The sequence below is a fragment of the Malania oleifera genome, chromosome 6 (assembly GCF_029873635.1).
Source record: "Malania oleifera isolate guangnan ecotype guangnan chromosome 6, ASM2987363v1, whole genome shotgun sequence".
NCBI lineage: Eukaryota > Viridiplantae > Streptophyta > Magnoliopsida > Santalales > Ximeniaceae > Malania > Malania oleifera.
In genome coordinates this window covers 55,439,943-55,467,169 of record NC_080422.1, presented here as the reverse complement: position 1 = coordinate 55,467,169, position 27,227 = coordinate 55,439,943, and the positions used below count along the sequence as shown (strand labels likewise).

The 27,227-nt window shown below is 35.2% G+C and overlaps 1 protein-coding gene across 2 annotated transcripts; it reads right to left on the bottom strand.

Annotated features, from left to right (window-relative positions):
• LOC131157112 (mitochondrial import receptor subunit TOM40-1-like) lies at nt 1-26,474 on the bottom strand. 2 transcript variants are annotated; one of them, XM_058111004.1, is made up of 11 exons: nt 26,198-26,472; nt 24,619-24,700; nt 24,403-24,502; nt 24,213-24,308; nt 24,066-24,116; nt 22,844-22,909; nt 18,211-18,312; nt 2,965-3,033; nt 2,803-2,886; nt 588-683; nt 1-328 (listed from the first exon to the last, which is right to left on the bottom strand). In XM_058111004.1, the coding sequence occupies exons 1-11, from the start codon at nt 26,328-26,330 to the stop codon at nt 272-274; spliced, it is 936 nt and encodes a 311-aa protein (XP_057966987.1). In that variant the 5' UTR covers nt 26,331-26,472; the 3' UTR covers nt 1-271. The 2 variants fall into 2 exon arrangements, with proteins under 2 accessions (XP_057966987.1, XP_057966986.1); XM_058111003.1 differs by having other exon boundaries at nt 1-683; nt 26,198-26,474.
• Between the last annotated feature and the right edge of the window lie 753 nt (nt 26,475-27,227).

Sequence of the window (27,227 nt, the reverse complement as noted above, 5' to 3'; positions counted from 1 at the left end):
TTGGAATAACAAATACATCAATTTTCATTAAATTTGATCCCGGCTCATTAAAGAGAAGAAAATTACCTCAAAACCCACCAAATTCAACATACCGGTGAAAATGTTGCAGCAGCTAAAACTGCCCCCACAAATAAATGTAACCTTTAGATAACCAAGTACAAAAATTGATTCCTTTCAACCTTTCAACAAAGGGTAAGGTTCAACTCAGGGAACTTTTGTTGGCATAATAAGCCATAGGTAAAGCTGATAACAAAGCAGTGAAAGCCTCCAACTATTCACCTACAGTCAACCCAAACCCAAATTTGTAGTCATTCTTCCGATGATCTATCTGCAACACATTCAAGAACTCGTCAAGTGAAAATGTTGGTAACCCAAAAGCAATAAAGTCAAAAACTAAGGCAAATGAGTTGAACATCCAGATCAGTGATTCTCGACGAAGAATTCTCACTTCCATGCCTCCCCTGTACAAGATAATTTCCCTTTTCCCGACTTCCTCCAGTTCAGTCAATTGTGCAGCTTATAAAGTAGGACAGAATCCAAAGATTGAAAAAAGCAAAAAGCATCAGCTGACAGAAATTGATACCCACCTCCGCAGAAAGAATAAAATTAAGACCCATATTCAGTCTCTCTTCGAGAAAAGCAGATGCACATCCATTAGAATCAATCTTCCCCCTAAGACGACACTGTTACAGCCAACAGAATTCAAGAAACAGAATGGAATTTAATATTAGATTCTTTATATTTATTAACCAAGGAAATTTTTATTTGATTAACTTCACATGATTCATGAAAATGAGTTGGGAAAATCATGATTAAAAAAATGCAATAGAACAAGCAGCAGGGTAACTAGGTAATCAAATTCTTCTAGGATTTTGAACTAGGTCAAAACTGTTCTAGAAGGACGAAGGGAGTACAACAAAACAAGCAATGAGAGATCATCGACTTCTCAATCATAAAGATTCCTGCAATGAATCCTCATAAAGAGCTATAAAAAGGAAAGTAGGCGCATCATGAGTGGAGGTGAGCCAAAAAAAAGAGGCAAAGTAAAGGGAAAAAAAAATGGTCTCCTCACCAAAAATCCATCCAAAATCGAACACTGGAATCATCCCCTGCAGTACACTCAACAAACAGAAAGAATAACGAAGAAATCTACAACAACAATAACAAGCTTTAAGTTCCCACTAGGGGGAGTCGGCTATATGAACCAGTTTCTGTCAATTCACTTGATCAAGAGCTTTGAATCCTTCCTCATAACCTCATTCTAAGTTATTTTAGGTCTACCCCTAACTAGCTCACTCCTCATTAGCAAACTACTTGGCCTTTTCTTAAATGCCCAAACCATCAAAGCCGCCCCTCCTACCCCTAACCTGTTGTGAATATATCCTTAATTGATCCTTCAATGTTTTACCACTCATCCATCTCAGTGTTCGCATTTTGGCAACTATTATTTTTTTAATATGTTGTTTCTTAGTTGTCCAACTTTCAAATCCACATAGCATGACTAATCTTATAACTGTCCTATAAAACTTTCTTTTTAACTCCTTATGTACAACATCCTCTTCAATTTCTCCTTCTGCTTGCATAATGGATCCAAGATATCAAAATATACTAATGCTACTGATTTCTTGATTATCAAGTTTAATCTTATCTTTCAATATTCCTCCTCACATAGCTGAAATTACATTTCATATATTCAATCTTGCTTCTACTTTTACTAAAGCCTCTACACTCTAAAGTTGTTCTCCAAAGCTCTAACTTCTAGATTCTACCTCTCCTGCTATCATCAATCAAAACAAAATCATCTGCGAACATACACCATGAGATCTCGTTTTTTATGTTCCCAGTGAGTTCATCAATCACTAAATTAAATGGATAAGGGCTCAAACTAGAACCTTGATGTACACCTGTTGTGCTCAGAAATTCTCTAGATTCTCTACCTGCAGTCCTAATGCTAGTCGTTCTCTTGCAAACTAGATTTACTCTAGGGTCATGTTATGCCAAAGAATTAGTTTTCAAGGGTAAACACCACAACTACTCTTGTTGAAGGAACAGTTTCAACAAAGTGACAAAAGTGATTTTCAAGAAATATGACCAGACTAACCCCTCTAACATCTGACTTGGGATGAGGAATAACTGATGTAAGAAACTCTATGAAAAAGAAAGCTCCCTAATGACCCTAACTGTCCTCTCACTGAAGGTTCTAATTGATAATCTCAGGAATTAGATTCCCCTCTCCAATAAAAAGAAGTGGAAACAGTTGCTTTATAAAAGATAAGAGAAGCTGAGGGAAAGAACAAAGGAGGACTCCCAACCCAAGTATCTTCCCATCTAAAGTTTCACTTTTTAGTTCATCGTATTTTTGGACTTCTGCTGTGATAGGACAGCAATATCCTCCACCAGTCCACAGAAAATCTGAATTGGTTAATGGTTCTTTTTGCTGGCTTCCCATACAAGTCATGTGTACTGGACAATCGCCGCCTTCTTTGGCAGGATGATTTTGTTTTTGTTTTTTTCTTTTTCTTGACACAATTATAACTAGTATGACACCTACTATCTACACCCCCACTACAAAAATTGAGTCAAGTCCCCAAGACTCTTTATCCTAACAGTCATTAGGTGGGGGCTGCCAGAATAATATTATGCATATGCTTGAGTGTAGGACTTATCTTAATGATGATGATAATAGCACAACCACTCCACACATCCAATCATGTGAAGGAGCACAATTAGATGTAATTTGCATCTGACGCTGCAAATCATGAGATTCCCTCAATAAGAAACATTTGCAATAGTATATGTTACCTGTCGAAGGATGTAATCATAACCAAAACTTGCAGTGACGTCTCTAGACATGTAGTTGTACATGAAGTCTGATGCAAGAGAAACCTACAAGAAAAAAGAATATTGTTTGTAACAAATGATTCTACATAACAAAATAAGATTGATGCTTCAATATACACTCACCTTCTCAGATACCTTCTGAACATAACTCAAAGCAACCATACCAGTGTTAGCAACTTGTCCTGTGGCAACCTACGAGAAAAAAAGTGATGATAAATTTATAGTGATGATGGCATGACTTTATTAAGACCCCTTCCATCAATCATAGAGTTTTCTATCACACTCAAAAAGCAATTGTATACAAAGAATATAAGTAGAAGAAAAATAAATAAATAAAATATTTATCAATTCTAAATAAGGGGTAGAAAAATATTCTCATTATCAAAGTCATAAAAGGACTTGGGGCACACCTCTTGATGCTCTTTTGGCCCACGATGCCCCAGGACCCCAAGGCACAATAAATGTCAAATGGTGAATGTCTCATCACTAGGCATACACACTGAACTCAAAAGTGCACTTCGTGTGCCTTTGATACTTCAAAAGGCAGGCAATAGTTCATTACTCATACGTTTTCTAAAGGTGCATGCAATAATTCGTCACCGTCTTAAATTCTATTCTCCATATCACTCAATTATTTTCATTTTTCTGCTGCAGCTGATTGTACCTTGTTTAACAGTCAAAAAAAGTCTGACAGTGAACCAAATGGCAAAAAAGAGGATTTTGTTTGGAAGTATATAAAACAAGTTGATGGAGAAAAATACTTTAGATGGTGAAAAATAGTTTAGACACAAATTTTGTGATCAATCTTATAGTGGGGCTGACATTATTTAAGCATCATCGAGCCAGTACAAGATAGGGGATGAAGCCTAGTCCAAATAATTAAGCAGTTGGAAGTCACTGTCATATAGCTCTTGCAAATTATCAAGGAGGGAGAGAGAGAGAGAGAGAAGAAGAAATTATCTGCTTGAAGAGATTGGGATGGGTCTAGGTGGAGGGGCTGAGAGTGCATCTTCTCTGTCAAGGATATTTTGGGGCAAGGAAAGAATGGGATTTGCTGTAATCCTAGAGCATGAGTTCTAATGGATAAGTTCACATATTCTGAAGCCTAACAAGCTACTCTAAACTCAAAATCAAAGAAAAAAGATGAGGATTGTAGGAAATTCGGGTCCAGGGTATTCAACAATGGAATTCCTTTTTGTTTGATGGTGATGTGTATTAGTGTGTTATGGTGGTGGGCCTTGTCTCAAGCCTCCTTCCATATGTGAGATGAGGGCATGGATCCTTAGAGATGGGGTTAAAGACAGATGGCAAGTTGCAAGAGCATAAAAAGGTGGAATATGGATGCTCTATTTTGGTCAATGACTCAATGGTTGGACCTAAAGGTGTTCAAGGGCTCTTATAAATTTTCACAGAAATAGCCCTGTTGGTACATGGTCCTTAAAAACTTAAAATCAATTGATGCATCTAATAGTATAGACAATGTACATGGTTCTTAAATCAATTGATTCATCTAATACTATAGAAAATGGTGACTTGATGTTTGCATACCTTGATAAGTGGTTGAAGACGTTTGTGCGAAGGATGTTGTGCACTTGATAATGCAAAGGATGTGTTAAGCAGTGGAAGCAAGCTTATGGAAAGAAGGAAGATGTATTGGACTGCATGTGCTTTGCATAGTTTGGACTTTATGTTGGAAGAGATTGCAAAATTTTTAAGATCCATGCAACTATGATCCTAAAGGCTAAAAAAGTTGTCAAATTTATTTTAACTCCTATATCTTGCAATCACGAGGAAGCATTTCACCAACAATAAATAACCCATCCACCTAGCAATCAGATGCTTTGTGTGATTGCTTTGCCAACCTTTTTTCACACTCCGAAACCACGACAAACAAAAGCACAACATTCATACTATGTTCTCTTATTAGATGCAATGCAAACCTATCTATGCTAAATGCATGAAGGTATAAGAACCAGTTCAAATGTCTTGTTTGACCAGCATTATCGTCAAGAGTTGCCCACTTCTTTGTGTTCTAAGGGAAGTTGATTATGAGCAAACTTGCCATGGGGTTTACAGCAAGAAGGAAAAATTGCTGCCAATTTTTCATGAAATGCCAAGGAAGTATGGTCCCATCTGGAGGAAAACAGGTGATAGATGGACTCTACAACTTCCTCATCCCTTACATGTCTCTGGGTATTATCTAAAGAACAACTCTAACTGGGGAGAAGGAAAAGCGATGCAGGGCAACATCAAGGATCTGCAGCCATGGGGAGAAATTAAAAGAAATTAAGAGGGGGAGGAAAGAGAGGAGAAAGGAGATACAAGGGGGAAATTTCAGGTTCACTTCAAATTCAAATTCATCAACGAACTTCCACATGGCTTCCACATGCTATTTATAAGAATAGCCTCTACACCTGAAATTACACATATACCCCTAAAACAACATGAAATTACAAACACACCCCTTAAATTGCACAAATATTACAAACATGACATAATCCTAAACTAAACACACAATTAACTACTAACTAAACCCAATAATCCCTTGACCCAGTTCTTAATTATTCTCCAACAAGGATCTTCCCAAGGTCTTGCTCTTGTCCTATATCAAATCTCCCCCAGCAGCCTCAAATCTTCAAATGTTAGAGGATGAGAAGTAAGAAGAAAACTTGGACTCTTCGAAAGTCAATGCTTGAGTTATACAAGAAACCACGATCCTTTGGCAGCATCATAGACTTGAGCTGAGAGTTGACATCAATAAACACTTTGGGAAAGACAAACTCAACAATAGGAATGAAAGACTTTGGATGTCTTCGAACACATGCATTTCCTTACTTGTAATTTCTTCAAGTAAAGTAACTTTGACATGATCAATAATCTCAGCAGGGTTCAAAACGATTTTCTTCCCATTATAGTGGAAGACATGTGTTCTCATGTCCTTGAGCCAAACTCGAATCATCCAATGAAGGAGAACCAAAGAGTGTGGCCAATATTCATAGGCATGATGTCACACCAAACATAATCAAAATAGTCACCCATTTCGATAAGAACCAAACACCTTTCACAAACATGTAAAATAGAATATAAACCCAAGATATTTCAGAAGGCTTTGGATGCGTTCTGGATGAAGTTGCATCAAAATGACTCCATTTCTAGAAACCATATTCATAGGGCATCTCCCATCAATGATGATTTTGCAAACATTTCCTCCACACTTGAGAAAGGTTTGAAAAAGCTTGAAACTATGCCCAAAGTATGATAAATGGCATTCCTTTTTCCAATAATTTGTCACCATATCGCTGGATTATATGTTGCAAGCCTTCAACTATATATCATCAGAAGTCCTTAAAACAATTAGACTACAATTCTCAATCTATTAATCTAAAACCATAAGTTTGACTCTCAATTTTCAGGAACTATCTTCAAGTCACTTTTAATCTTCACTCTTGAGTATCATGTAGAAAGGAAAAACAAATTCTCTTGGAAAATTCACAACATGCAGCATAAAGCCTGATATTTTTTATGCTGACAGCGACAATTTCTCACTTTTTATATCAAATTCTCATGCTTGCAAAACATCAAGTCCAGAGGAAAATATCACCCTGCAGATCGAAATAAAACAGAAGCAGCCCAAAATATCATGGTTGGATGAATTTCTAGCAAGTCTGGCAGTTGCAGGGTATGCTAAAAATTTTCTCACGCACGTTGCCGGTGCATAAGGCACATGAGTCATCAGTGGAAACTTTCCGGAGATAAAATTTGGGGTGAATATAGATCATGCAATGGTGGTGATTGTGTGCAGAAAGATTTTCAGGAAATTAGGGATTTAAAGTGTCTGATGGCTGCAAATTTTCCAGCCAGCGTGTGGATTTTGTCTGGTGATCAGACAGTGATGAAAGTTCAGGAGATGGAGCATCGGGGTGTTCTGTCTTGTCCGGTGATCAGATGGCGATGAAAGTTCAGGAGATGGTTCATCAGGGTATTCTGTCTTTGGTGGTGTGGGTGGTGTCGTGAAATCTTTGCTGGAAATTAGAGTTTTAAAATCAAGGGGCACATATGGAATTTTAGAAAAAGTTCAGAACTGCTTTTCAGCTCTATTTTTCACTGAAATTTGAAATCAGAGAGGATGATTGAAAGTGCTTTTCATGGATGGTGTTGAGATGAGAGATTAACAAAGAAGGAGAGTGATAAGCAGGGAGAACAAAAGATGAAAGAATAAAGAGAATTTCAGATTGCAAGATGTCAGAGAGGAGAGAAGACAAGAAGAAGAGAAGAAAAAAAAAAGGGGCTGTGCAGGACAGCACTGAGAATAGAAGAGGAAGAGGATTACAGAGTTACAGGAGGAGAGAAACGAAACATCAAAGCAGAATTATAGAAACAGAACAGAGCAGACAGAACGAGAAAAGAAGAGGAAGGAGGAAAAAGGAGTATTGGAAGGGAAATCGGGACTGAAAATGGAAGAATGAAGATCGAGTTTAGGCTCTGATACCAAATGATGCAGGGGCAGCATCAAGGGTCTGCAACCATGGGGAGAAGTTACAAGAAATTAAAGAGGAAAGGGAAGAGAGGAGATACAAGGGGGAAATCTCAATTCACTTCAAATTCAAATTCAAGTTCATCAACCAACTTCTACATGGCTTTCACACACTACTTCTAAGAAAGAATCTATATCTGAAATTACACATATACCCCTAAAACAACATGAAATTACAAACACATCCCAAAAATACACATATATTACAAACAAGCCGCCAAACACATAATCCTAAACTAAGCCCAACAATACCTTGACTCATTTCATTTTAATTATTCTCCAATAAGGATCTTCCCAGTCTTGCTTCTTACATCAAAAGGTTATTTTTCTTTTTTGGATAAGAAAAGAAAATATTAAAGAAACAAACAGGATACAATGATAGGAGGACAAGTTGTCCTCCTAAAAGCAGAGTGTAAAAACCAAGAAAATTACAACAGAACTGCCTTCCAATCCCTTTGAAGATTAGGCGGCAACAAATCCCAAAAAGGTACAGATGAATGGGCCCAGAAAGATGCCAAAAACATAGCTCTACATTATTCAAACTAGGAGGGGTTGTGTGATCCTTGAAGGTTCACTCATTCCTCTCACTCAATCCAAAGGGCAAGGGTCCACTAGCGTGGTCTACGCTACACCATAAAACACAACTATTCCCACTTTTGCCAAAACTTCAATGCCTTGTGAAGGAAAAATCTCCTACATTCCAAGGATGGGTTGCCACCTGACAATGAAGGAAAAGGTGAGTTCATTTCATTAGATTTGCAGCACATGAAGCACACATCAGGATTGACAGACTTGTAGAGCTTGTCTACAACAAATCACAAGTATAAATTCAATTAAGAGTTAGTCTAGATGAAGGTCCAAATCTTAAAAGGAACATTTGCTCTCCAAATAATGCGACTCCAAGGGAAGAAATTGGGAAAAGGGATTTTTAAGAGGTGGAGGAAAAAAAGATATACAAGAAAAGAGACCTAAGGAATCACCCTTGAGACCATCTCATCACCCCTCTATTGAAAGGAACAAAATGATCCGATGCAATAAGAAAGCTGGTCAACTGATCGACCTCTCTTTCACTGAGATTCCCAAAAAAAAATGGAAATCCTGAAAAAGAGACCCCCTCAAAAGAAAATAAGAGAGCTGATAGCTGCATTGGGAACAGTGGAAGCTTAAACAAACAAGGAACCACCAAATCCAAAGAGTTCTCACCACCCAAACATCCTTCCAAAAACCCCAGGGCCACTACCCACTCTCAACCATGTGAGAGGAAAGAACAAACACGCAACCTGAGAAACAAAGTTCCAAGGGCTTGCATGAGAAGCAATTCCACTTATCTAGTCTCCCACCCATTTTGAAGTGAGAAAAGGCTTGCCTACGTGGATTGAATGTCAAAATTGGAGTCACTTAAGTACTAAATTCCAATTGGATGTGTTTGATAATGCAAGAGACTCTCAAGGAGTTTACCATTAATTCTAGATGCCAAGAAACCCATGAAACAAAAATATAATAGTTAGTATTCCATTCTTGCTTTTTAAAATATTAGAGAAATGTATATTAATATGACATTTCTTATGTATAAATACTTGTTCTTTTGTAGCCAATTGGTGGGAGTGTTTTTGGGAAATAACTCCCAAGTTTACAAAGTTCAATTTTGTGTGCTTAGTCTCATCTCCAGTGCCAGTGGGTGTGAGAGGAATTGGAACAAATTTGAGAAGGTGCCTGGAAATATTGGAAAATCATTTAGCTATTGGTAATAATTTATTCTCCCACTTACACATTTCTATTCTAAAATTTAGACATTTTAAATGATTTAATAAAAGATTTATTTATTTAAAAGAAAAAAGAAAAATAGTCAACACAAAAGATTTGAATGCTCAGTTTATGTTAAATACAACACCAAAATAAGTGATGCAGCGATAAGATGACGAAATTATGATCCACCATTGATGCAGGAAATAGATTCTAAATTTCTAATGATGAGTGGATCACTGAGCACAGAGAACCTGTTCTTCCAAAAGATATCTCTTGGCTTGAACATGAAAATCTCTTTGAAGTTGATGCTATTAAAGCTTTGTCAGCAGAAGGTAATGAAGGACATAATGGTTAAGCAACTCCAACTTGCAGTAGTTCTCCCTTAATACAAAAGGAAGACTAGTGAGAAATTAAGATCAACAATAATTAAGGGATCTACTAGATTTCATTTTTATGATTCTAAACAATAACTTCATTGAATATGTAGCACATGGCACTCAAGACAAAGGCAAGATGGTAAACTTGCCCACTCTTGAAAGAAAACAGTGTTATTGAAGTGGGAAATGGGAAAGTTTAAGTGGAAGGTCCCCTACTATAGACGCATTGGATTTAACAATTGTAATAGTTCCCTTGTGATAATTCCAGGTGCATTTGGTATCATTTTGGTTTTGGGTTTTCCATTTGAATTTTCTTCATATGCCAAAGCCAAAACCAAAAATGTGTTAGGTCTTGTTGTACCTAGAAGTCCCAAAATAAATGATTTCCCTTGTTTCTCTAAAAAAAAAAAAAAATAGAAACAACTAGAAGTGGTTTTCACCCCATTGTGCAATGGAAAAGACACACATGAGGTTCCTAGGTTTGATTCTCACCCCATGCATTTTACATCTCTTTCTTGCCTTTATTTTTCATTGAAGTTCCTCCCCTCCCTCTCTACCAGAGCCACTATTGAAGTTGATCCCCCTCCCATCTCTGCTCATCAGCTATTGGCATTTCCCTCTCCCCCCCCTTACATCTCCTATTGTTCTTCTGACTCTCTCTTTCTTTTCTCCTCATTTCACCATGTTTTTAAAAAAAAAAAAAAATTCGTGACAATCAGCTACCTCTCACTTTTCTTTGTTCGCATAATGCTGGTCATCTTCTCAAGCAATGATCACCAACCATTGAATACTGGCCATCAAATTGAATACTTGCAGGACATTCAACCATGCCATAAAAACATTAAAGTGAAAATTTTTATTTAGTTAATTTTGGAAATTAACCAACTTTTACAAGAAAATATTTTCTTTTTGCATTGGTAAAAAAAACATGCTTTTTTGGAGAGATACTATTTCACCAATCGAGTGTTGTAAATATTAGGCATCTTGCCCGGGGGAAAAGCTACATCCAGTACCGGACCAATGATTTGTAAAGATCTAAAATGAATTAAGCATTCTAGACAGTGCTTTCATGCATAGGAAGGAAATGAGTAGTTTCCAACGCATGCATGTGTTGTTGAGCTGAAACCGTTTGGTTCCATGTGCTATTAAAACTCCAAGCTTCTTAGCGCTTATAAATGGTTGTCCTTGTGATTTCTTTCTCTCCTTGAGAGGCTTGAGACAGGAAGATCCCTTGTACCCTTATCTATATATTTTGGTAATGGAGGTGCTTAGCCTCATGCTAATAAAAGCTATAGAATGTGAGGTCTTTAGAGGTCCCATGGTGGGCAGAAATGGAAGGCTTATAGAAGTTTTCTCATCTCCTTTTCACATATGATACTATCATTTGTTGTGAAGATGTTCCCCTTCATATCCTCAACCTTCAATGCATTTTGTTAGGGTTTGAGGCTGTCTTAGGCTTGAAAGTGAACCTTGGTAAAAGTGAGCTTATTCCAGATTTCATTACTTGGTTGCTCCTGATTACTGGTTTCTTAAAATATTTTTGTCCCTCTTAGAAAAGCTTTTTGATTGCATAATGAGAGCATAGTAAACTTTGAAATAAGGCAGAATATATTAAATTTAATTTTAATAATGATAGGAGAAATATTGGACACAAAGTTAAACTTGATGATGAAGAAATAAATAACACTTGTAGATTTCGATACCTTGGATCTATTATGCAAGCTGAGTGAGAAATTGAAGATGATGTAATGCATAGAGTTAAAGCATGTTGGGTAAAATGGAGAAGTGCTTCAAGTGTGCTCTGTGATCGTAGAATGCCTTTAAAATTGAAAGGTAAGTTTTATAAGATAGCTATAAGACCAGCTATGCTTCATGGATCGGAATGTTGGGCGACGAAGAAACATAATTCCCAAATAAAAGTTTTGCCAGATATGAACTGCTTGATGGAATTGAGTGTATGACTTAAAAGATAAATTAAAATTAACATATCGCAGAATTTAGGCGTAGCTCTAAGAGGTAAGATAAGGCGTGGCCGCTCAGATGTTATGGACACTTGCAACATAGGCCACATAGGGCACCAGTGAGGAAGAGTGAGTTAGCTACTGAAGGGTGCCAATAGAAGGGGTAGAGGTAGACCTAAAATAACTTGGGAAGAGATACTGAGTAAGGATTTAATATCCCTGAATCTGTCAAAAGAAATGGTCCATGATCGCATAAATTGACAGAAAAAGATTCACATAGCCAACCCCACCTAGTGAGACTTAAGGCTTGGTTTTGTTGTTGTTGTTGTTGTTGTAAATAGAGGGTAGTAGATTGTCATTTCCCTTCTATTTGGTTCCATATAAAAAAAAATATTGTTTTAACGAAAAGAAAGTGGTTAAAAAAGACCCACAAACTGATTCTTGGAGGGTTAATATAGTATGTCAAATTCTTGAAGGAACATGCATTATTCATGAGTTTGGGGGTTTGAAATTCAGATTTTAAAGTTGTTTTTGTGACGATTTCAATAAAATGCAATAGAAAATTATATTTAATTCCGTTTAAATTTACATAAATTAAAATTCAAAATCTCAAATTTATATTCCGAAAGACAAGCTATGTTTTTCATCTTATCTAGGTTGTCTTCACTAATAATTTTCTTATTGATCTCATGGGGTATCCCCCAAATCTAAAGACCTTCATATATGTGGAAATTGACATGCAAACATATTATATGTATCAAAGTCACAAAGAGCATAACACTATTTTTCCATGTGTTCAAAGGTGCCATTACTGGTGCCATTACTATTTGACTTATCCCCAGAAAAATATTTGATCAAATTGACATTTTTTTCCCGGAATTAAAGCTCATTTAGGACAATTTGGAATCATATTGGCAATCTGAAGTTGTATTTTATTATTATGTAGAGATGCTTTCTCAGGTTTTGAGATCAGATATAATTATAATTCAAAATAATAGGGAAAAAAACTGAAAATTTTTTCTGTTTTCGTTTTCAGTTTCAGTGATAAAACCAAAAATAGTTTTCAGTTTTTACTTTCCATTTTTAGTTTTTAGTTCTTCTTTCTAGTTTTCATTTCCATAATTTTTTAGTGGTACCAGACAGCCCCTTAGAACATTGGGTTGATGAGACATTATGATGATTTAGTTTTTCTCCTTCTTTGTAAAGTTTATTTGAGAGTATGAACTTTGAACCACGAAAACAATGTGAACATTGCAATACAAGGATTATTCCTATTTTTGACATACTTTATTTGATTTTGAGCTTAAGAACTATGCTTTATTTTTATTCATTTTATTTGTAAAATTATAATTTTATCTCATTTTTTTCTACTATATATAAATTTGTTTTTCTTTATTTTTTATTAAGAAAAAATATTCTCAAGAGGCATATGCCTCAATGCCTTGAAGCTTATGATTCGCTTACACCTTCGCCTTTTTAAACATTGCTCAATACAAGTAGGGCTAATGCAAAATGAATATATAGTATGGGGAAAACAGAAAAATTAAAAAGAACAAAATTTATAGACCATTAGAAATGAGAATATCTATGACAAATTGAGAAACTAGAAACAATCATTCGGATGCAAATGAACTAAGTTAGACCAAAGAAGATTGTTTTGCCCTATTTAACTTTCAAGTTTCAACTTGGCTCGTAAAAGAAACCACATAATGGCATATACTAGCGCATGATCAAAAGTTCCAAAGGACCAAAAATTAACAGTATAAAAATATAAAACTAGAGTAAGGGATTTCCTTCGGCCACAATGCTCAGGTTAGGGGGAGGGTTGACACTGTGTGCCTTACCCCCTACTTTTATGCAAAGAGGTTATTTCCTTAGACTTGAACCTGTGACCAATCGGTCACAAAGGAGCAACCTTACTATTGATCCATGGCTTGCCCTCAAAAATAAAACTAGAGTCCTAATTAAAATTTTGATAATTTAAAATTAAACCAACAACAACAGCAACAACTAAAGCCTTTATCCCAATTATTTGGGGTTCTCTCAAAGGATTATTTTTCTCCAATCATTTCAATTTAAGGCTCCCCTTCTATTACATAAAATTTATTGAATAAATTTTTAACCGCGCACCTCAACACATGTTCTTTTAGGTCTCCTCTTGTTGCAAGGGCACCCTCTACCTTGACCAAATCACTCTTCCTTACCACCACTAGTGCATCTAATGGTCTCCAAACTCTCCACTACACATGCCCAACACATTTAAATGATTGTCGCACTCTCTGCAATTTGTGCTATACCTAATCTTTCCTCTTGTGCAAAGGGCACCCTTGCAACAAGGATCCCTTTCCAACCCTCACAATGGACAACCAGTCATAAATTTTCACTGAATTGATGAAATTTCCGCTTTCCATCACTGTCAAAATCATAATGGCGTCCAATTTTGTCCTACAAAATTTCCATTGAAATTTCAATCAATTGTCCAAATTTACCAAAATCTCAAGATTTTAAATAAACCTGTCCAAGTTTTAACTATAGAATGAAATTTCATTGGAATTCAAATGCAAGTTTTTAAAGTAAAGTGAAATTTCTGCCTTAATTTATCTGATTTTTTTTATTGAAACCAAATATTATTACAAGGTCTTTTGAAATTATATGAAAACATTTCTAACAGAAGGACAAATAATCAATTTTGGAAGAACTTAATGTTATATCTGATTCAAAAAATAAACTTAGATATTAGCAACAACATTTTATTCAACTATTTATGTCTAAACTATTTTTATTTCCAAAATAAATAAAATTTAATTGATCTATTAATTTCATTTATATTACATATTATATTACAGCTACTACACCTCATACACAATCTAACTATTATCATTATGTATTTAATTTGTAATATATTAGTTCTAAAACTTGTGCTATTATGTCTATTAACCATTTCTAAAGTTTCATAAAAGAATTCAATGCTCTACTAGTAATTCCACCATTCCTTAAAATCAAAATCAATTTTCCTATCGAAATTTCTGTACTTTCGAAGCTTCATAATTTTAGTCGAATTCGAAATTTAATACATTGAGACAAACAGATAAGTCAATTACTTGGGGAAGTCCAAGAGGGATCTGGGTTGCAGATCAAAAGCTCAAACGAGAAGGGCCACTGGCCAAATGAGAAGGCGAAAGGGAAACACCAGTAGGAAAATTCTAGATCTAATGCTGAAGATCATTGCCCAAGATGCGGTTGACCGATGGCTACTCCACGTCCAGTGGATGGGTGGCTAGGTTTTACAGTGTTCAAAACAAAGATATGAGATGAAGCGCAAGTAGTCACATGTCGTGGTGCAGTTGAACCGGGCCTAATGTAATTAACATATCACTGGACTTGCCAGCTAATTGGTGGTTTGGGTCCTTTAGTAATGGAGGATTGACCCAACAGTTATCTAATAAAAAAATTTTTTCCATTGGATCATCACAAGGAAAAGGCCCAAAAAGATCTTGACTATCAAAAAGCCTGAAACTTGCCTGATTCCCAGTCAGCTGCTGTTGGTTCATTCTTTTGAAACTCAAGATTCAACAGCAGCCCAAAATATGAAAGCCCAGCATTTTGATTCAACACAAAATCAACCCACTGTTTCTGTAGTTAGTGTGCACCTAAATAATGAGGGTGGAGTTCATGACTAATCAGATCACAATCAGAAAAGGCTCCTCTGTAGCAGAATTTGGATGATTCTTCTCCAGAAAAGGAGAAAGTTCATGAAGGAGATTGTGCAAATTTGAAAGCACATGTGGGGGGGGAAAGACTTTGACCTTATGATTGAAAGCTTGGAGTTCAGGCTTTGGGTTTAGATTTGTATGGAAACAAAATGTTGTACAAAATTGTATGGAATTTCTTCAAAATCCACACAAATCCAAATCCAAACCCAAGGGCCCAAATCCATCTTCCCAAACACAACTGACTATCAAAGATAGATCTCACGGAAGTCTACAGGAGAATTAGGATCGGTTTTGGTGCTAGATCAATCAAAGGATGTTGCTTGTGAAAAGGAAATACAATCTCAAATTGAGATGGAGAGTTTTAACAGCCAAAAAGGATTTATCCAGAGTTACAAATGAAGAAGATACTTAGGACTGGTGATGGGAGTTTCTCAGTGGTAAAGTAAGCTAAATACAACAAGTGGCTAAGAGGCACAGCTGCAAAAGTTGAAGATCATGTTGGGAATAAAAACTGGAGAGATATTTTGGGATGAAGATAGTATGTATGATAATATAATGACGGTTTATTAATGGATGAAGTTCAAATGGTTGCAAATTTTCTGGGAACTGGATTCAAACGTTTGAGAAGCCCCTATGGTGGATGTAGAAGTTCCAAATTCTAATAATCGTAATACAGATTTACATGTTTGTGTAAGTTGGGGGACAATAAAGCAAAACAGCAGTTCCAAAATGGCTGGTTATGAATCCAAGAGCTTAGGAAATGAATTTAGACTTCAGCAAGAGTAAAAAGAAGGGCCAAGGGAGTTGGAGAACTTGAAATGTTACATTAATTATGATGGAAGGCGTTTGAAGAAAGGTATTTTTAATAGACTGCCTCTATTTTTTTATGTTCTTTTCTATTTTTTGTTTCATTTCTTCTCTGCTTTTATTTGCCTTAGCAGCTTTGAGGACTGCTCGTCCAAATCTAGTTTTTCCCACTCTGGACCACTTTTAAAAGTAACTAAGGATCTATTTGGTATCATTTAAGTTTTCTGTTTCCTGTTTTCGTTTCTATATAGTGAAAAAACATATTATGAAGACGCATTTGTTTACGTTACAAATTTTCTGTTTTTTTTTATGGTTTTCATCTGTTTTCGAAAAAACTGACATCATATTTTATGGTTTTCAGTTATTTAATAACCAGAATTAACTTTTGGAAATTGAAAAATTCATTCTATACATAATTTTTAATTAGAAGTAAAATAAAATGATCATATGAATTTAAAATCTAATTAAAATAAAAATATCTATAAATTTTCAAAAAAATTTAAAAAAATAATAAAATCTATTTATAAAATATTTTTACTATTTTCAATTGTCATGTACAATAAGATTTTTCTTGTAATGTGAATTAAAAATATACTAATTAAGTAAAATAATTATGATAATTTTTATGTTTACTACAATATTTTTAATTTTTATTCTTTTGTACATCTATTAATTTTTTTAATCATATTTTTTAAATTGTTATCTGATTAATGGAGAAAAAATGAGCATTTGTTCAATCAAGTTTTAAATTTGTTTTAGTTTTAGAAATATTAACCAAATGACTTGATGGTTTCAGTTTTCAGTTTCTGTTTCTGGATTTTAGTTTCTGTTTTCATAATTTAGGATCATTTTTCTTTTTAAAATATGCACTTGATAGTACAAAACCATATAACATTGCAATCTAAAATCTTACGCCTTCATTTTTCAGTTCAAAATCCACATCTTCTGTGTACCACTTAGCGCTCCACTATCTTTCATCACACAATCATTTTCAATTTTTAAGCCTCCTCTAAAGGTTGTCCCCCTTTCACGGTATTCCTAGCACTATTCCATCCACATCACCCAAGAATTCAAGCCCCACTTGTTCATTTAATGCAACCTGAAGTGCATATGTACTAATAACATTAGTTTTTACATTCATAAAGCAAGCATTATTAGTTTCATTTTACCTTCTACTCAATGTCCATGGTATTTTGTTTTAAGCTTTTCTCAACAACTATCCCAACCCCATTCCCATTAGCTTCTTCAAAAAATAAAAATAAAAAACAAAAAAACATGATAAGCCACCCCCGCATTATGTCAATTAAATCCATCCCTTTAAAAGTTCTCCCACATTCTTACTCTCATACATAAATTTCTTTATCCAGCAGACTATGCCTGCACAGAATTATGCAAGCCCATGCACCACCACCTCCAATCATCAACACACTAAGTTGCTACCAGGTTACTATTCGCCACCCTTGCCTATTTTTGAATGCACCGTGGTGACATCAAAGCAAAGCATCACTAGTGGGGAACAAACAGAAGTCTATTTTGTGGAATGGATATCACTGACGATATTCCCAATTGCCAAAACTATCTGCATATACATATACATTGTGCATGCAATAATGATGATATTCCTGCATGAATAATTACTAAAAATTCAACCAGCAGACAACCAGTAACAAGATAACAAGAAGATGTTGGTCCGGAAGCCACAGATGACAGATCAGCCCAATAAACATGGCATTGCACAAAGTGTCAATAAGAAACAAACTATAAATTGAAAGATCAAACAGGTACAGCCATCTCTTTGATGGATCTAACCACATGCAAAAAATTAAAAGAACTCCAAATTACTAGAAAATTGATGTATACATTGAGTCTGTACACCTATAGAATCCAGTCCAAGCTTCCTACCATCTCTTATCAAGATAAATTAAATGTGACAATGTCATGCAAGGACACTGCTGGGAAAAGTGCTCAGCATCTTACGGTACTGTAGGAAATCATGATGCATGGCATTTCGTGCACCTAGATGCTGGGGGAAATGCTCAGCATCTCACTGTATTGCAGGAAATCATGATGCATGGCATTCATTGTGCATCAATATGAGAAACCAACAGCTACGTACACACAATTCACACATCAGCTCTACCCAATAAATACAAATGAACGAAGATGTAAAAAAGTTAGAAGCAAATTACAAAATATCAACCATTATACAAATGAAAGCCAAGAAATAGTACCATCTTATCTGTATTGTATCGAGCTGCATAACCAACACCAGATTTTCGATGTTGACCAGCCCAAAATACTTCACCACCCAAAGACAAATGTGGGGTCACACTCTGCAACAATATAAGCACTTTGAATAAAAATTGATCATGATTTTTTTGGTTGGATAAATTGATAATAACATATGCAAATTAAGATTTTGTTCAAAGATCATAGGAAGGCATACAGAGAGAGGAAACCCACTACAATAGATTAAGAACTACAGTCTACAAGAACATACTACTATATTAGAGGCTGTTTTTGGGCTCTCTATTGTACATAACTATAAAATAACATAAGTGATTACACTAGAAAATGTGGGAAAAAAATTGTAACATCAAGCTCTAAAAAATGATTACATACAAACTCAAAATATTGGTAAATAATTGGTTTGCTTTTGAAAATTGGAGCAAACCATGCGGTTTGACCCAGTTGAACCAGTCACCCTATCAGTCCAAAGAGGTAGAAAAGAAAACAGGTCAAACCAGAGTCAATCCGGCCACGCTTGAGCGATTCAGTCTAACCCCACTAACCTGCCTCTCGTTCAAAAAAAAAAAAAGTAGCAATTTGGCAGCCGTGGAGGCATCACTGGTTTATGTTTTAAATGAACACAAAATACATATAACCTTACATCTAAGATGTCTAGACATGTATAAATGTATGCGCATGCGCACACATACACATACATACAGTTGTAGGTATATGGGAATCTTTTATCTTAAAGCCTGTTTGGAACTTGAAAAACATTAGGGAACGGAAAGGAAAATATGGAAGAATCCAAACTTTTCATGTTTGGTTATCAAGCAAAATGAGAAATTTAAAAAAATAAAATAAAATATATAGAAAATTTTAAAAATCGGTATGTAACAGTATCAGTGGCTTCTGAGACCGTTACGAGGCGATAGATCCAAGGTCCTCTAGTCCACAACCATAACAGCCAGTAACAACAATTATAGGCCATCATGGAATGTTATAGTGCCAGGCTGTGAATGACTAAAATAGGCTTTGGAGTCTTTTTTTTATAACAAAAGAAGATATCATTGATAGAAAGAGAATTTACAAGAGGGAAAATGAGAAATCTCCCGAGACAAACTGAGACTCTCGCAGACTAAACAAAAACATAAAAAATGCCCAAGAAAAAATCATCCAGCCAATGTGTTCCTCCAATCTCTTTGCAGCTCCTGAAAGCTTGCCTCTTTTTAAAAAATCCATACCCGACACACCACAAAGAGGCCAAATACCCAACATTTGATTTAATTTTTTCCCAGAAAATATCCGAGGAATACATTCCATCCATAAACCCAATAGTACTAAGAAAAAGCCACGCTTCCATAAAGTTGCCCTGTCCTTTCTTCTACCAAAACATGCGAAGGATATTTCTAAAATCCACCAAGGGTGGACAAACTCAACTTTCTCCCATAATGCCAAAAAGTATATTCCAAATACTCCAAGAAAATTCACATTGCAAAAGAAGGTTAGAAGTTGTCTCAAAGTTTTTGTAACAAAGCACACATACATTGGGAGAGAGAGCCGTCATAGGTCTCCTAATTTGCAACAAGTTATTGGTATTTATCTTATTAAGCACAACCAACCAAGTGAAAGCCTTTATTTTATGGGGAATATTAGCCTTCCAAATAGCGAAGCATAACTAGAAAGTTAGAACAAATCAAAAAATAAAAATAAAAATAAAAATAATTGCCAGAAAACACACCTAACTGGTCCAAAGACCAAGAACGAACATCCCTCCCCGAAGAAAGATTACTTCCGCTCAATAAAGATAACAAAGATGACAATTCCACCATCTCCCTATCGTTTAGAGATCTCCTAAAATGAAGATTCCAGGAAACCAAAGGACTACTCAATACGCCAACAAATAAAGAAACGACTTTATTTTGTTCAGAACTAAGATGAAATAGACGAGGGAGAGAAGTAGAAAATGATGCATTTCCCAACTAAGGGTCTTTCCAAAAACGAATATGAGAACTCCTCCCCACCTCAAGTCTAGTATGAGGGATAAAAGAAGGATAAATATGAGAAATGGATCTCCACGAACTCCCCAAAGAGCATCTTAAATTAGCATTGGAATCCCACACGTTTTCATCCAACCCAAACTTCTTATTACTTCATGCCAAAGGGACGATTCTTCTAAAAGGAAACGTCATAGCCATTCAGCTAGAAGAACGGTGTTTTTAGACACCAACTTGTCAAGACCCATACCCCCCCCTCCTTTTTTTAGATCTACAAACCTCATTTCAACTCACTAAATGGTTCCTATGATTACCCCACCGAACCACAAAAACTCTCTCATGATCCTCTCAATCTTGCTAGCAATCCCCACCGGAATCGTGAAGACAAGCAAGAAATATAACGGGATTCCCCCACCAGACCACAAAAACTCTTGCATGATCCTCTCAAGCTTGCTAGCAATCCCCACCGGAATCTTGAAGATAAACAAGAAATATAATGGGATGCTAGCAAGACAAGCCTAAATCAAAGTAATTCTACCCCCAAGAGAAAGAGGACTCCTATACAACCATCTAATCTCTTCGTCACCCTCTCCACTACTGGATTCCAAAAATTTGCAGCTCTTGGGCTACCCCCCAAAGGGACATCTAAGTAAGTCAAAGGCCAATCGAAAATACCACACCCAACTTTGTTCGCCCACTCCCTAACACACTCAACTGGCACATTCATAGCCGCTAAACCACTCTTCCCCATATTGATTTGGAGCCCAAACACCATCTCAAAAATATGAAGAATATCCAAAATACTCCTAAATAAGAGATTGTGATCGTCTACAAAGAAAATGGTGTCATTAGCGAACTAGAGATGCGAAACCACCAACCCCTCTCTCCCCACTTCTAGACCTCTAACCAAACCCCTTTCCACCGCCCTATCCACCATTATACTCAAAACATCTGCTGCAAGAACAAGCAAAAAAGGGGGGATAAAGGGTCTCCTTGTCCAAAACCCCTTGAAGCACCAAATCAAGATTTAGGTTCACCATTCACAATTACCGAAAACCACACATTAGACAAACAACCCCTAATCCAACAATGCCACCGCACATCAAAATCCTTTCTCATAAAAACTCTAGCTCACTCAATCGTAGGCTTTCTCAAAATCTAGTTTAAAGACAAACCCCCTCTTCTTATTCCTACAAATATCCTCCACCACCTCATTCACAACTAAAATAGCATCCAGAATTTGCCTCCCCCCAAACAAACGCACTTTGAACACTAGAGATGGTATCATCAAGCACCGCAATCAACCTAACAGCTAAAACTTTAGTAGTAATCTTATGCACACTAGAAGCAAGACTAATAGCTCTAAAATCCTCCACTTTAATAGAAGTAGATTTCAGAACCAAGGCTATAAAGGAGGAATTAAATACTCTTACTAAGGACTCCCTTGTCAAAGAACTCGCTAAAAACTTTCAACAAATCCTCCTTTAATATATCCCAACAATCTTGAAAGAAACAACAACAACAACAAGCCTGAAGTCCCACTAGGTGGGCTTGGCTATACATGAATCCTTTTCCGCCAATTCACCCAATCAAGAGCGCTTTCCTCTATTAGATTAAGGGCTATTAATCCTTCCACACTCCCTCCTTCCAAGTTATTTTAGGCCTACTCCTACCCATTTTCATGCCAAATACAATAACTAACTCATATCTCCTTACAGGTGCTCTGTTTCAAACGCCCAAACCATCTAAGCCACCCCCCTCCCTTATCTTGTTTTCAACCGGTGCTATGCTTAAATTATAGTTGCCCAACATTCTGAACATAACACATAGCTGGCCTTATAGTCGTCTTATAAAACTTTCCTTTTAACTTTAAGAGTATTCTACAATCTCACAACACAACTAACGCACTCCTCCATTTTACCCAACCTGTTTTAATTCTATGTACTACATCTTCTTCAATTTCCCCTTCGGCTTGCATAATATATCCAAGATATCTAAATCTATCAGCACTATTAATCTCTTGATTATCAAGTTTAATCTTCTCTCTATTGCTACTCTTTACATTACTAAAATTACATTTCATACATTATGTCTTATTCCTACTTATCATGAACCATTTAGCTTCTAATGCAGCTCTCCAAAGTTCTAACTTAGATTCCGCTCTGCTCCTACTATCATCAATCAACACGATATCATCTACAAATGATATCGTTGTAAAAGACTATGTTAAGTCAATAATATCTTTCCAAATAATAATTTCAACATCAGTTTGAAAATCCGCCCATCCGGAAATTGTTTTTAACAACACAATTTTATTACTTGCTAGTGATGATTTTAGAACAAATTTTACAAACTAACATTCCATGGGAAACAAGATTCCACGTACAATAGTTCAGAAATTTTTCTACTAAAGATACAATATTTTGGGGAAAACACACAGCAAATTGAATAAACATAGAGAACAAGCAATTTCCTGTCAACAAGATTGTGAATCTGTGTATTCAAAACAGAGCAGACTTTTCTAGGACCATTTCCCACAAGCTGATCAGATGTCAATACATCCCATGAGCAGAAATAGGAGAAAGAGATCTAAAATTTTAAAAATTAAAAATTAAATTTAAAATATATCCGATTGTACCTGGATGTAACTAGCCCCCAATAAAGCACCATTTCCCAGCTGAAACTGGGTTCTGAAGTCTGTACCCTGTACGAAAGAACAAAATTACAGTCAAAATAGGCTATGGCTTCTGAACAGTACACATAAACCCAAACAATAGAAGTAAAATGAAATAGAAAAAAGGGTAGGAGTTATGTTCAAAACTCCGATTTTTAATGATTTCGTTTTCTTGGAAAACAAGAAGTGTGCTGAAGACAAATCCCAGTGTAATAATATAAATAAAAGATCTAATATTCCATCAAATTTGCTACTTAAGGATTTGTTAACTCTTCAATGGAATCTTTAATTAAAATAGAAAAAAAAAATTATTAATTCCCCTGCTAAGAAGGTCCAATGATTTACGATATTTCCCCAAAAATAAAAAAATAAAAAAAAAAATCAATGAGTATCCTCATCCAACTTCAACTAAAGCTCCAAAAACTATTTGCGCAAAAAGAAGTTCATAGGTTACCTTTTCTCTTCACATTTACACATGCAAAAGCATTTTGTGTATCACACATTTTCAATCTACTCAACAATAATCATGTAAACAATCTGGAGAAATAAATTTCCAATAAAAAATAATTTACACAAGTGTTAGATTTTCCCTATTTCAGGCTTCAGCATTGCTTATAATGAAAATATGGGTATTTAATGAAGAGGCACAATGGTGTCTCAATATGCTATTGTTAACAATACAGGCTTAATTGATGGACCTAGAGCTACTATTAAGATGAAGCAAAACACTCGAAGAAACTACATGCTGATAAAAAAAGTAAACCTGAAGTTAGCACGTAAAAATGGATTGGTTGTAAGACAACAAACAATAGAGTAAGAAATAAATGAGTTCATAAGAAGCTACAGTTAGCACTAAGAAGGCTATATCAAAGGATACAAGTCTTTGGTCTACCAAAAGAATTGGTGCTCTGAGATCTGGATGGCTGAAAAGGATGTGTAACCAAAGCCAAAAACTCTAGATGAGACTAAGGAATTGAATCTCATACATATGAGGATCAAAGCATGAAATCCACAAAAAAAAAAGCTATATGGTGTACATATATTTATATGTGTGTAGTAATAGTACGAAACACACACACACACACAAGTAATGAAAATAAAGGATGCATTAGTTATATATATATATATATATATATTTTTTAAATAACAGACACTAAAGAAATGATTAATAAAAAAATCACTTGACCTTGTAATCAAAATTGACCATGCCATGTGACATATGCGGCTCACTTGTAAGCTGGAAAAGAGCATATTAAATGTCATTTAATTATCAATAAAAAATACCACATAAGAAATAAGTCTAAAGTAAAAGAAAATTTAAAATAAGCATTACTTGAGCATTAGCTTTCAGCGTAAGATTGTCTGTCAAGTCACATTTCACTCTTGCATTTAGCCTCCCATCAGTCAGTATCCTCCCAAAAAGCATCAACTAGTGAGAACCAATCAATGCTCCCACAATTCAGTTAACATTCAACAATCACGTTGTAAATACGATAATTGCTAGAAAAGCAAATACTGTTCACCTTTGGATCTATAAAGTTGGCACCAAACTCATAATGAGCAGTAGGAATTTTAATAATCTCCGAAGATTGAGAGGGAAGTTCTGTGGGTCCCATGAACACACTGATGGATATTTGAGAAGGCATGGTTAACAAAATTAATAAGATGAGAAAACAAAGCAAACCACACATTTGTGCATGCCAACATGGAAACTAGAGAGAGAGAGAGAGCAAACCCACCTATGGCTAAGAGAGAATCTTTGATTGAGTCCTTTGGTAAAATCAAATCGCATGCCCTCAAAAAGTTCTGGCTTTAAAGACACTGCATAAAACATTAAAAACAGGGTCAACATGGATTCAACAGAACAACACCCACATCCCCTAAATCTTACAAGTTTAATAATAAAAATGCACTAACATAACAGATATTATTATTTCTATAATAAGTAACAAATTTTTAATTAATTAAATAAAATGAGTAAAAGCATTAAAAAACTAAATATTACACAGCTAGCAACAAGATATACATACATATATACATATATATATATGGAGAGAGAGAGAGAGAACTACTTGCACTCATGAATATGGGCACTAAAACCCAAATTCAGCCTAGAGTTGAACCCAGTTTTAATTGGATGAAAAGACTAATTCCATATATCTATGAACTGCCACCAACTGCCCAAAGATATTCATTCTCCAATCAGTTATTCCATGCAAATGAACAGAATCACAGCTCAAGGCCTCACAAAAATAAAAGCCACCAATGACTTCAATATCTTGGTGAGACAGTGAGACTTTACATTTCTTTATTAGAGCCTTAAGAGGTCCCAAGTGATGCTCTTACCAGTCAAAACGACAGAAATTTGCATTTGAATCACCAACCATAAGCCTCACGGATACCTTACATGTCAATCTTCCACATTTCACCCTTTCTCATTAATTAAGAATACTATTACCCACATGCATTCATTAAATTAAGATAAATTATTTTTTAAAAACAACATAACTTATTTGGAGTACTTGGAGTTCAGAAGGGCCCTCATGTTTATGAGAAGTTCAATAACTAGCCTGGTGATTGGAAGCTCAAGAGTTATATAACTTCTTAGAACTTTATTATAGATAAAGATTAATTCAAATTACAAACCCTAGCCAGTGTCTCTGATCCTAAACCTGCAACTTCCTTTTCCTAGAGAACAAAAACATATTAAAAATGTCTGATTTGGTTGATGCTGAAGAAGAAGGAAGTTCGGCCAGAATTTAAAATCTATTATCTAACATAGACAAGCATTGTTCACATACTCGCCCACTGAATGCCAACCCATTTGTCTGCCAAGAATAGTAGAATAAAAATTTTAGGGATGCAGATAAGGCAACAAGAGCATACAAACGCATTTCACTTAACAATAAACAATTATATAAATCTAAATTACTCAAAAATACAATCTTTCCAGCTAGCACATCAGTACGTAAAAGCAAAAATTTACAAACTTTAGCATAATACCTAAACTGAATACCAACAAAGAAAAAAGAGAAGAAAAAAATAAAAGAGGGACTTAAAATGATCAAGTATTAGAGCAGAGGGTCTTCCAAAGCAAGGGTGAACACGAGCAAACAAAACAAAATCCTCCATATATTTTACAACCCAGAATCAGGTTGCCACCGAAACCAATAATAAAGGGAGCAAAGAAAACAAAGCACACTGAAAACAACAAAACTAAGGGACATAAAAATAGATACGAGGTCGTAAAGAGAATGAGACAACATCAAAAGCGAATAGGGGTTGTAGTTGAAGAGAAGGAAAGGGTGCGGTACTGACTGAGAGCTTCGCGATGGATTTCTTCATACGGTATGGGGCATGGAAGATCCATGTAATCAACCTTCTCATCGCTCTTCGTCGGAGTGGAAGGAGTAGCCGCGGGCTGAGGAGGCGGCGCTACGAGGCCGGCCATTGTTCTGTGGCAACTTTGCTTTCAGCCGGCGTTGGTTTTTGAAGTAGAGAGCACGACCCAAAGCAAAAACCCCAGTAGGGGATAGGGGCAGGGAGAAAGGGCTTTATTGGCTCGCCCTTCCAGTCTCCCACGGTCTAAAGGTAATATGCAAAAATGAAAAGCCAAAAATATAAACTAGAAATTACAAACCAATAACATGTTAACATTTATAAAATTAATACGAATTAAAATTTTAATTAAAAATTATTTATTCTTATTTTTAAATTAAAATATTATAAAAACATAATTAAAATAATAAAATTACAAATAATACACATTAAAAAAACTAATATATGCTAAAAATAAAATTTATTATAAATATTTTACTAAATTATTCTATTTTCAAATTTTACTTTATAATAAAAATTTTATTTGATGTGATAATTAAAAAATAGTAAAAGTATTTTGTAATTGGCTTTAGTATTATTTTTTAAAATTTATATATATTTTTATCTTAATTATATTTAAATTCATATGATTATTTAAATTTGATTTTAATTTAAAAGTGTATAAAATGAATAATTTAATCTTAAAAAATTATTTCTAGATTTTAAAATTTCTAGTAATAGATTATAAAACAACTGAAAATCATAAAGTCTAGTTTTCATTTTTTTTGGCAAACAGCTGAAAACTAACAATAGAAATAGAAAACTAACAACAAAAACCAACGTATTTTTATAATATATTTTTTCACTGTAGAGAAATAAAAACAAAAAATAGAAAATAGCAATGACACCAAATAGGCCCTAAGAAGTTAAAAAAAAAAAACGAAGAAACAAAAAACAAAGGTTAAAGAAACTTTTGGAAAAGAAGTAAAGATGGATAGTGGTGAGTAAAAAAATTTTAGATGTGGCTTAC

Excerpts from the sequence above, each read along its gene's own strand:
- LOC131157112 (XM_058111003.1), bottom strand. The coding sequence starts at position 26,330 with ATGGCCGGCCTCGTAGCGCCGCCTCCTCAGCCCGCGGCTACTCCTTCC. Across the intron at positions 24,701-26,197 it reads AATCCATCGCGAAGCTCTCA|TGTCTTTAAAGCCAGAACTT; the intron begins GTCAGTACCGCA and ends TGTTTTATGCAG. Across the intron at positions 24,503-24,618 it reads AGATTCTCTCTTAGCCATAG|TGTGTTCATGGGACCCACAG; the intron begins GTGGGTTTGCTC and ends AATATCCATCAG.